This window comes from Macrosteles quadrilineatus, unplaced genomic scaffold, assembly GCF_028750875.1.
Source record: "Macrosteles quadrilineatus isolate MER2022 unplaced genomic scaffold, UCM_ALF_1.0 Scaffold_2__2_contigs__length_208266976, whole genome shotgun sequence".
Lineage (NCBI taxonomy): Eukaryota > Metazoa > Arthropoda > Insecta > Hemiptera > Cicadellidae > Macrosteles > Macrosteles quadrilineatus.
Genome location: NW_026542595.1, coordinates 189,868,982 through 189,881,084, shown reverse-complemented (window position 1 = coordinate 189,881,084; position 12,103 = coordinate 189,868,982). Strand labels below are relative to the sequence as shown.

Below are 12,103 nucleotides of genomic sequence, written 5' to 3'. Positions count from 1 at the left end.
CATAGTTTTGAGAAATTAGTTGTGGGGTTACTGTTAAAGCTAATAAAACACTTCTGCACTTGTATTATTTTGTACAGTACTGTATTGTATTACGCAATCGAAGATTTTTCCAATGATTGAAAACATGTACCTATGACATTAATCTCATGAACCTATGATGATCTGTCTAGAATAATATGATAAAATATAGCCAAAAGTGGTGAAAAAGGCAGACACCAACCCGTACAATAAATATAAGATAGTCTAATAAAAAATAATTGTAAGAGTTACTGTGATAAAAGGATTTTCTACTGATTTCGTAATGGGATGTTATATTGCAAAACATAACATGATACAGACAAAAATCAATTTTAAAATCAGAAAATAACTTTGCAAATACTTTTTTTGGACAGTTCAGTAACTCCCAATAAATGTGTGTTGTTTAAATACAATTGAAAAATGAACAGCTGTTTCATTAAAAGTATTATCCACATGGCCAAAATGTAAACAAATCCGTGGAGGGAGCTTTAAAGGCTTCCGGGGCAGAGCCCTAAGGGAATTTACTTCGTTTTTCTTTTGATAACTCATCTACAGACCAAGACCTTTCTTTGGACACCTCTACCAAGTTTCTACGCCCAGCCGTTCTCTCAAATTAGTGGAGACAAAGTTTCCAATTAAATATTTAGATTCCCCCATGTTAATCTTATGGGAGAAAACCCAACTTTGATGGAAGATCCTGCCCAAACTAATAAAGATTTCAAAAAACGAAAAACACTTTGCAAAACTACAGATCATGGCCTTTCTTTTGACACTTTAACCATTAAAATCGGTCGAAAATTGAGGGAGGAGTTCTGTTTACAAAAATCGGCTTAGCGTATTATATATATAGATGAGACCACCATAAGCTTCTTTTTAGAAATCCATTCAATGGTCTATTTCGGCCCTGTTTGAATAGATGGGCAGAAGGATTCAACAAGCAAATAAAGTCAAAAAGTGTACTAAATGTTGTTTAATATACTGCTAAGCGAACCCTATGATGGAGTCTTTGAACTCACTGAAGTACAAATTTCAGTTGATTTTAAGTCCCTTTCAAAGGTACTGACTGTAACACTCCTTTATAATCAATAATAATATGCAGTAGAAGAGAAGTATCCTCATCAACTACCCTAGGTTAATGTGTTTCTGTTGCAGATGTGAGCTGCTGCCCAAGCCTGCCACGTCTCGTAGCTGTGTGCAGGACTGTCCAGTACAATGTGAGGTCTCTCCTTGGTCGGAGTGGTCACCCTGTCCACCCCAGAACTGCCAACCTAGTATGTGTTGTGTAAAAATTCTTTGTAGATGTCTAAACCAACAATAGATCAGACACTATCAATTTATCATCCTCGTGGATCAGATAAAGATGCTTTTATATGGTATAGCCTCTCGATCACTGATTTTTACAGTAAAAGGTTTAATTTACATGTATCCCTCAAGTGATCCTAGATTGTAGTCCCGGCACCCAAACATCCAGTTGTCTTAAATTGCCTCACCCAAAGAGCTATGGAGTTCCAATGAGGTGTCCCCTTCCTAAATTTGGTCTGAAAGTCCGCAGAACTCTAACATCTGTACAAGCAAACTCTAAAAGACAAAATGCCTTTTCTTGTGTTTTAGTAGTCCTTTGTTAACTGACAGGTCTCATAGTATTTAACTAAGCAACTGAGACCAAACAACCTTGTCAAAACAAACTTTGAAATATAAACTTTACCATTTGTTTTAAAAAATCAGCTATCTAAAATCAGGAAACAGACGTACCAACCATTTAGTTTTGTGACATTCTTATTGGAGATGAGTGCAAATAACCCTGTGTTTCTGTCCGGTATAATGTAACTAGAGATTGTTATTTAAGGGATTTTTGCGGACAAAGTTTTTACATCGTGGATTACCTGGAATCTGATCCCGTACCTGGGTAAAGTATCGAGAAACATTAAAAAGTAAGAATGTATGTTTACAAACCTAGCCAACATTGGAAAATCACAAAAGAAAAACCAAACAGAGAACTTGATAGTGCCACCGTAATCAAAATTAAGAAAACAAACAAACCTGAAAGAAAACAATAATTAGTACACCTTGAGAGTAGAAGCCCACAATATTGTCTGCACATGATGGTAGCTCAAGCTATAGCCTACACTGTATTTTTCCTTTAAGGTTTAACAAAACAAATTTCAAACTTTAATAATGCTATAGTCCTCGCCACCCTAAGTTGAGGCAGCCCAAGGCCGCATGGCGTGTATCTAGTGCGGCCTTTGGCTGCCTCAACTTAGGGTGGCGAGGACTATAGAGAACGCATGGTGTGAGCGACGGGTGGTCACATTTGGTTCCTACACTTGGTGTATTGCCTGCAGATGGTACGAGAGCAGGACCGACCCAACAGTCGCGCTATCGAGTGGTGGTGGAAGGCTCGGACTGTGGACCTCTGGAGGAGACCAGGGAGTGTTTCACCCCCAGTGAGCCATGCCCTAGACACCAGTGGGGCACAGGAGAGTGGAGCCAGTGTCAGGTGGCTCATGATGTCCGCTGTGGCCATGGGCTGAGGACTAGGGGTATGTATCGTCGCTTGCAAGAGTCACTATAAGTCATTAGTACATAAGCATACATAAGTATTTACTTCTTTCTTCTTCCAACGCATGGAAATGTTCACTTTGCCACATCTGCAAAATTATGCTTTAGAATCACACAATGTTGGAATGGAACAAAACTAAAGTGTATAATGATAATGATTTTTTTCAAGACTATCAGAAGAGCCTGACAAAAAAAAGTCTATGTTGTACCATGTATCAGAAGCTGCCAGTGCACTGGTAAATAACAGTTGGTTCTGATTGCAGACTTGTGGTGCAATGAGGAAGGTACAGATCGCAAGGTGGAGCTCCGCTTCTGTCTTGCCACTCGGGCGCCGCTGCCTGTCACTGTGCAGCGTTGCCACATGGACTGTCACGTACCATGTCAGCTGACTGAGTGGTCCTCGTGGAGCCTGTGTCAGCAGCCTTGCTCCGGAAAACGCTCCCGGACCAGACAACTTATCGGTAGGATACTGTGTCTTCACCAACTCTGGAGTTGACGAGTTTTAGTTCATTTTAGTGTTTGGATTTGTAAATGTAGTAAATACTCGTATGGGAAGGTAGTCTAAAAGTTTAATCCTTTGAGATCCAAAGACTGGATTTCGACACTGGAGATTGGATTCGAGCATACTTAACCAAAGCTTTCTTTACAACTATTTGGCTTTCTTAAAGATATCATCAATCACTTTGGTTATGCGCAGCCACAAGTAAATGTCCTTAACTTTTGTAACTCTCAGAAAAGACTTATAGATGCAACACATTCTGGTTTTGCAAATTTGATCTTGATCTTGTACCATTACTCCATTACTCACACGTACTTTTTTCATTTTTACATAAACTTTTATTCATTGCCATCTGTCATTTGGTGTTTTTATTTGAGGTTAGCCTCTTAAACAACAAAAATGTTAATAAAGACTGCAATGTGTAATTGGCCGTGGGTTATATTTGAGTTAGATTGCTCTATCAGGCGGAAGCTCTTTGGAGATCTAATATCACAGACATCCCTTGTATTGCCCTATTTTTTCCTCATAGATTTGCTGACTACCATTTATTTTACTATTTTAAATCTCCTCCCTTTCTTTAAAAAAAAAAAAATATTAATTGACAACATTGTAAACTAATTAAAACCCAAAACTGTAGTAACATTTGCCTAGTGTGATTGTAGCAATTGCATTATTCCCACTTTACCCACAGGTCTGTCAGAAGCACATGCTGTCTGTCAAGAGATGCCTCTGGTGGAGACAAAACCTTGTCCTTGTGAGATGTACTACTCTCGTCCCATCTCTAATTGGTCAAGTTGTCTGACCAATGGCAGTGAGGGGTGTGGCCTCGGCACACGGTACCGAGCTGTCGGCTGCTACAATGACAAGGATCAGATGGTGGACCCAAGGTGAGAAAGTAAAGTGTAAATTTGGACCATTAATAGCATTAAAACTCCTGTTCCCTAGTTAAGAGTCCTTGAAGCCTAGACATTCTAACTCATAAAACAATTAAAAAAACTACAAAGAAAATTTATAATCGCACAAGTGCACTAGATATTTAAATTACAACCACTTTGGTATTCCAAAAAAATATTTTGAGATGGTAAATAACTCTTCAGGGGCTGTTTGAAATTGTCAAAATTAACATTGCTTTTGTAGCGAGAAAATCCAAGATGGCCTTTATCTTCCATGGACTTCCTTTCCCTTTGAAAACAAATCAAAACTACATTTAAAATGGCAAATCCCACGACCCACAGCGTATATATTTTAATTAAAACCACTATGTTTAAAAAAATATATCTTTGGAGTAAATTAAAGTAATGTTTGTGTTTCTTGTGCCTGAGTGGACTCTTTCATATTCATGTAATCCTGCTATCCTCATAAAAACTCTTGCTGGTTTGTTACAGCATGTGTGGAGGAGGCTCTGGACTACAAGAGGAGCCCTGCCTGGTGCCTTGTCCTTTAGACTGCCAGTTGACTGAGTGGTCGGCCTGGGGAGACTGCAACGTCAGGTGTGGCCCCGGGCTGCAGAACCGCACAAGACAGGTAAAGTATGACGATCGTGTAGAGGACTGTAGCCTTAAGTACCCACATTGTGGGCCATTTGGGTTACCCCAATTCCTTCAGAGACGGTCAAACTTAAAGTACTTCATTAACTGTTGCGTTCTGCCCATGAGGTTTTGCATCCCAGAGATTTCCTAGTTAGGAAGGGGTTGCTGTTGCTAAAGTCGGTTGTATAAGTGGGTTGTTGGTTGTTGTTGAAACCAAAAATCTAAATGAAAAGCCGGTTTCAGTTTAATGGTTATTGTTCAATAATACTGCCTGCAGTTAGGAGGACTAAAAGGTTTATCAGATGTTTGTTTACACCCATTAGCAGTCACAACCAGAACCAAATCATGACAATAATAATCATGTTGTCGTTCTCAAAGTCAAGGTTCAAGTACTTCCAAGTACACGTTGAGTCAAAAGTTGAGTTCATAAAGCTTTATCACTTTGATTGCTATTCACTTTTATTCCTTTACGACTTCCATTATTTAATACTAAGGTAGCTATGATAATTTTGTTGGCCAATGTGATCTGAAGCTAATATTGAGCACATAGTTTTCCACCTCAATGTACCTTTTATCCTAAATACCTATGGCTGGGAGAGAAAAATAAATTCACTAAGTGGTGAGAATGAAATAAGCTAAGCATATGATCAGCCAAGCTTAGCTAACACTCTCATATTTTGCTACAAAACCATGTTCTTTGATGTGATAGGTGGCACAACCTGGTAATGCAGGGGGTAGACAGTGTGGACCACAGACCCAGTGGAAGCTGTGCCAGGTGCCGTGTGAAGTGTTCCAGTGGCAGGTGGGAGGATGGAGTGAGTGTATCCTGATACCAGCCGACCGCAAGCAAGGATGTGGCACAGGAGACCAGTACCGTCAAGTCAGGTCTGACCATCATCATTTGTGGTGTTACTAGTACACAGAATTTTTGTTGTGTCAACCATGTGATCAGTTTGAGATTGCTACCAGACGTTTCACACTTTTGAGGAATCCTCAGTGGCTAGGTTGAAACTGGAAGAAAAGCCAGTTGAGCGGTTTTATGCCTCTTGAAAGGAAGGGTCTAAAACCAATATCAAAATAAGATGAAATTGAGGTAAAAAACAAAAAAGCACATTGTGAATTCTAAGTTCTAATAATCATGTAATAATAATAAGTTTATAATAAGCATAATAACAAGAAGCATACTTGCTAGAGCCTTTTGTTTCACTTTAATGTTATTAAATTAATGAAAAGTTAAAAATACTTGTAATATTGACGAGTAGTCCTGGTCTTCTCATTTCAATATGCTTGGCTATTCTCAACATTATGTCCTTTGACAGGTGTATTGACACTCGGACAGACACACCTGTGGATGACGAGTACTGTGATTGGACAACACAGCCAGTGGACATCAACGCTTGCCATGTAGCCTGTCCAGGCGACTGTGTTCTCAGCGCTTGGTCGGAGTGGAGCTCATGTCCTAAGGTAATCCAACAGCTTTTCTATAATGTGTTGTATGCTCAAAGGGAAACCTTTGATGTTGTTGTATTGTTGCAAACCCTGGGTAGGAGTAGGGTTTAGAGTTTTCTGGGAAGTCACAAGAGATCATGCCACCGGTTGAAAATCAGAAATGATGCCCATGAGGGGGGGGGCCCAAGCTTACATGTGCGTAGGGGCCGCTGAGGTCATAATCCGCCACTGCCAAAAGGAAACTTAAAACATACAACTTTTGAAACATTTTGTATTTTCAATGTCTCCAGGGTTGTGTGGGTAACGGACAGCAGCAACGGACACGCTCCCTGCTACGTGCTGCCGCCACCAGGGGAGCTACCTGTCAGCATACAATACAGACTCAGGCTTGCCAACTGAACATCACCTGTTTCACCTACCATTGGGTGGTGACCAACTTCAGCTCCTGTCTACCCCTGGGTGGCAGCCCCTGTGGTGAGGGGATGACAACCAGAGCCATCTACTGTCAGAGGAGTGACTCTAGGCCTGTGGAGGACAGGTGAGGACGGACAATATTCTTCATTGACATTGACATATCATTGGAGAACAGTATAATATCTGGTCCACATGGAAGCAGATAACTAGAGGTGTTCCTCTAGGATCTGTTTTTGGTGTTTTTGTTCTGAATTTACATCAATGAAATCACAGATCATATCACTAACTCACACTACCATCTGTATGCTGACAATTTACTCCCACTTCAATGTAGAGTTGGATACTGCTGTGCGACTCATGAACTTTGACATTGAATCAATAACTCACTGGGCCACAAACAACAGACTTAAACTCAACATTGACAAAATTCAAGCAATGATTGTTGGCCACCTAAACTAATGACTAAAATCAACTTACCCACTGCACCACAACTTAGATTTGATGAACTTTGGTTAAGTGGTATAGAGAGGACTTGCAAGTCCTAACTTTTCCTATCAAAGACATTTTTCATTTCATTACTATACGTCAAAAAATGGTTGGTTCAATACAATTTATTCCATGACATTTATTGCAGTGTAGTAAGCTGAGTATGATTTTCTTAAGTGTGTTTTTATCACTTTCACTTTCAAATTGATACTAATTTGGTTTTGAAATGTAGCTGGTGCAGTGAGGAGACCAAGCCGACCCCGGCAGAGAAGTGGTGTTACGTAGACTGTCCAGTGGACTGCCACGTGGCGGAGTGGAGTGAGTGGAATGCCACCCAGTGTCAATGCGGAGAGACAGGTCGGTGACTTTGAAACTCATAAATCATATTTAAACAATTAGATTTTAAGGACATGTACCCTGATGATTGTAATAAAATAGGTCCATCTTGGGGATGGAGCAGTTTGTTACCAAGCTTATTTTATTTAAATTTGTCTTAGTCCTTAGGACTTATTATTTAAATTTATTTAAATTGCACTGTAATTGAATAAAATGTTACAGTTTTAAATGATTCGATGTTTGGTAAGAGTAGTTTTGTTTAAATGTTTAAATTTTTTACCACAACTGTCATCAAACAATTCTGGTAATCATATGGGGATCTAAAGGTAATTAGGTACGAATTCACTATTAGTCAAATAGATTAGTATATACAGTACTGACCCCGGTGATAAGATAGAGTGCACAACCGAATTTTAAACACCAATGTCTGTGTTATTAGTGAAAGACACTACCAGATAGCTATCATTTTCAGTCAGTTTTACAAAATAGTAATCAAGCAAATTGACATACTGTAATGGGAAAGATGTATCGTGTCTTTGGCTTCCAAGCTTGAATGTTTCAAGTAAAGGAACCGATCCAACAAAAAATCAACAGATAGGTATCACATTATTTTTATTTTCCTCTTATATTAGTAGAGATTGTCTGTCTATTGACAGGTGTGAGTCGTCATGCTTTCATCTCCACCAACCCTTCGTCGTCTGGTCGCCCTTGTCCGTCACCCTTGGTACAGTGGAAGCCTTGCCCAGCCGTACCTTGCTACTCTTGGCAAACTGGACCCTGGTCTGAGTGTCAACTTCATGTGAGTTAAATATATCTGTAGTTGAGCCTCATGGGCATCGGTTTTATCACAGAAGTTTTATGTAATATATTTAAAACAATTTAGGATCAGGACCCAGTCAAATTTTAGAATATTATGGATTACGTTAGGTATTTTAATAGAAGTGTAAAGTAAAGTAACTTTGTTAACTAGAGAAAGTATTGCAAATTAACAATAGCCTGACTGTAAAAATGGAATATTAGTGCTGCCAAAACCGGTCCTGGGCGGGGAGAACTCCCTGCCTGTGGATCGATATCGGTACAAATTTCACGCACTATTTCATTTCATAACAGCTTTTATTATACGTCCATTATAATTATTAAAGACCACTTAGCTAATGTGTAACTTATTTTCATTTTTATCTTTTTAAGAGCTTTAATGTAAGCTTTCGTTGTTGTTTCTAACTTGTCCGGCGCTGAAATAAAATGCCTTTACAAAAACCATAAGAGAGTTTTTTTTTTATTGACGAAAAATTCTAAAAATTCTAAATATGCTTTATAAGTATATGTTCTAAAAGCTATTAAAATGTCATGACGATTAGATCAGTAGTTTTTTTTTATAAAATGTTAAAGTCGCCCATTTTTGGTAAAGCGCCAAAGAATCTGTACTTTTTTCATTCAACCCGCTGAAAGGATGAGTTGAAACTGCATAAAAAATGTAAAACCAACACACATATAAACGCAGGAATAAATTCGTAAAATTATGATGTAACTTGCATTTTTCTACGTCTACTTGTTACATTGCAATAAAAACTCAAACTCAAGTATCTATACTTTTTGACCCGACAGTAAAATTCCTATGTTATTATTATGGAAAATATTTAAAATGTTGTAGTTTGCTTGTTTATGGATATATTTTGATCAAACTTGGCAAATTTATATATTTTATATTCATACTAAGCTATAAATATTTTACTAAAAAACACACTTTTTTCCCTGTAGCAGCAATCCTAGGTACTCATTAAACCTAATGTTATAAAAAAAATTGAATTGAAAATCAATTCAGGCAAATGGTAATTCGATTGGACGGTAGGTTTGCTACAGAGGGGGTATTTTGGAAATAAAGTATACTTTGATTTGATTTGACGTTCCAAGAAGAAATTCTAAATCTTGGGTAAAAAATATATTTTTGAAAGAGAAAGAAATATACTAGTATTTATTTAACAAACAACTGTATAATTTCCTACTCTACACTTGTACTTTAGCATAAAATTAATTATTCATACAATTTAATTTTATTTATTTCATTTTTAATTTAGGGAGCAATGTGCGGCCATGGTGTGAGAAACCGTAATGTGACATGTGTCCGAGGAGGTGACAACAGCTCTGTGGAGGCATGGCACTGTGCTGGCTCGGCCAATCACAAGCCAGTGTCGTGGGAGACGTGTCACATCCCGTGTGACAGTGATTGTCAACTCAGCGAATGGTCACATTGGTCACACTGTCATGGCGACTGCCTCAAGGATACGACAGGTGATGAAAATGATCAATACATTAAGACAAACATGTTACTGTATCCATAATTCTTTAACAATATTTGTTGCTGTTTTAATCACCTACACTTCTATTCACCAGTTTTGGATCTCAGTTTTATTCCTGATCCGTTCTAATGTCTGTGCTCCTATACCCTCTTCCTCAATCCTCTCTTATCCACGTTTTTTTCTCATCATAAATCCACTTTCTTCTCGGTCATTTTCTTAGTCTCATTCGCTCTATCACCACAAACTCCTCTTCTCTATGAATCCTATTGTTTCTTATTCTTCCCACAAGCCCAACTTATTTTGTTTCTGCTTTTTCTACTTACTTTCTCTTAAGCAGGCATCAATTACTCCTTTTCTGATCTCTTCATTCCTATCTCTAAACCACATTAATTTTACTCTTATCCCTATAAATTTCACTTCCCAACTTGTATTTTGTTTCAAACACATTCGTGTAGATTTATTTATCTATTGAATACACGTCAGTACATCATAATAACAGGACACATTCTATAGTTTTCCTCATACAGTAGACTCCCTCTTATCCGGACTCCTCGGGACCAAGGCCAGTGCAGATAATGGGTTTTCCGCTTAACCGACATCCCCAAAAACTAGTTAAAACGGACCGTTTAAATCCATACTGTATACAGTATTTGACCTAAATTTAGGAAAGCATTGTATTTAGACACGTGATTACTGGTCTCAAATACTTATACTTTAATACTTTTCATTGAAATGGCTAAATCTTTCCCACGAGAACAGTTGTCGCAGTACCGCCCACTTCCTGCCAATCTAGTCTGGTTAAACCGATGTGCTGATAAAAATTGTCCGGTTAAAGAGATGTAATTCCTGCCGAGTGTAGTCCTGTTAAACCGATGTCCGGTTAAAAGGTGTCCGGATAGGAGGGAGTCTACTGTAAGTAAATATTGACCTTTTGTTATACATTGAACATTTTTCCATTGGATCTCAGTATCATTAAGTGCTTCACTGTTTGATAAAGCCCTGCACCTTTTCCCAATCTAGCTGTGCTCTCCTACTTCACCTTTAGCAAAGTTTTAAACTGCTCCTCCAAATTTGGCGTCTTCTTTTTTCCGATCAAACTTTGGTTGCTTCATCTTCCGATTCTTTCTGATCACCATTAACTCACTTTTTTCCTAATTTTTTTTTAATTTTCAAAAAAAATTCTTCCTTTACAAGCTCTATCCAAACTCCCACCAGCCTAAGAACTTTTCTTACGGAAGCAAATAAAATGTTTCCATTATTGAGCTAAATAATTATTTTTAAAGATTGGGACGAGTTTCAATTTTGTTTACAATTTTTAAAAATATATACTCTAAGGGGATCTCTTACTTTCTAGGCTATGCTACCAGATCCAGAGCAGTTCTGAGGCCACCGCAGTCCAACGGAGGGGAGCCTTGTCCCGAGGCATTGTGGGAAACTCGAACCTGCGACCTCGGACCTTGCCTCACATTCTCATGGACAATTGCTCCTAACGGACAAATAGTCTGCCAACGCTCCGATGGACTACATGTCGTTGGTATGTATTGTTTCTTGTCGGTTTTGCTAAGACAAAGTTTTGTGGACTTACTTTTAAATTGTTTGTAAAAGTTTAAAGCAATTTTGGTTATGTTCAGTGGTCTATTTCTAAAATATGAGGTGTCATAACTGTAATTTATTGAACTATCATACAGAAAGTTTTTCAACTTACTGCAACTGACTTGGGAAAATCCAAAAATTTCTGCGGGCTTATTATTTAATTTCTTTTGTGGTCAGGCTGGTCTTTCTGCAGTCCTTGCTGTCTTTCTGTGACAATGTTGCACTGCCACCCGTAGTTCTGCTTTGAGAGCTATAAATTTTACTCTCCATCCTTTACTATACCTCAATTACTTCCTATTACAGACATTTGTTCAACAATATGCAACTTCAGTGTGTTTTTGAAAATCTTTTTAAAACTGTGTTAAATCTAAAAAAAAAATGTTTATATAAAAAAGTGGTTGAGAAACACTTTTCTAGAGTGTTCCATCCCTTAGTTGCCATGGGATGTATGGGTCATTAATTAACAGCTCTCTAAGGAACCTGTCAGCCTTAGTTAGTAACAAGACTACAAGATCGTGCCACTCATCCTACACTCATCCTACACTCATCTCCATTCATATGGCTTAAAATATCTACCTTCGTATGGTCACCATTTCATAAAAAATGTATGAAAGTTCTGTTCAAATCAAGCTTTTGTTAACCCTCCATTGGTGGGCACCGACACCACAGATTTTTCCTCCAGGCGCATTTGTTTTTATGGCAATTTAAGTTTTAGGAGTAACTGTACCTCATGTGCACCTTTCTAGGAACCGATTGAAGTTCTTCTTCTTCTTGACACTAAATTTTTTTTTTGCCTGCTTTAATTTCTGTCACACAAGATTCAAAGATTTTATCTTGATTAAGCGCCTGTAATGAACTTAGCATTATATTTTTGAATTCAATTTTTTCTGACACCAAAATTAATACCCCCCCTCCCCCGAAAT

General features: G+C 38.2%; 1 protein-coding gene across 1 annotated transcript in view; it reads left to right on the top strand.

The window, feature by feature from the left end:
- The window catches only part of LOC128985229 (thrombospondin type-1 domain-containing protein 7A-like), an 82,219-nt gene extending 70,282 nt beyond the window's left edge, over positions 1-11,937 (top strand). The window contains exons 13-25 of the mRNA XM_054404618.1: positions 1,171-1,289; positions 2,361-2,558; positions 2,841-3,038; positions 3,768-3,963; positions 4,462-4,600; positions 5,315-5,490; positions 5,925-6,069; positions 6,345-6,592; positions 7,187-7,311; positions 7,947-8,089; positions 9,366-9,579; positions 10,942-11,121; positions 11,927-11,937. Coding sequence (XP_054260593.1) covers positions 1,171-1,289; positions 2,361-2,558; positions 2,841-3,038; positions 3,768-3,963; positions 4,462-4,600; positions 5,315-5,490; positions 5,925-6,069; positions 6,345-6,592; positions 7,187-7,311; positions 7,947-8,089; positions 9,366-9,579; positions 10,942-11,121; positions 11,927-11,937 — 2,092 coding nt within the window. The remainder of the gene's footprint in view (positions 1-1,170; positions 1,290-2,360; positions 2,559-2,840; positions 3,039-3,767; positions 3,964-4,461; positions 4,601-5,314; positions 5,491-5,924; positions 6,070-6,344; positions 6,593-7,186; positions 7,312-7,946; positions 8,090-9,365; positions 9,580-10,941; positions 11,122-11,926) is intronic.
- Positions 11,938-12,103: the final 166 nt, after the last annotated feature.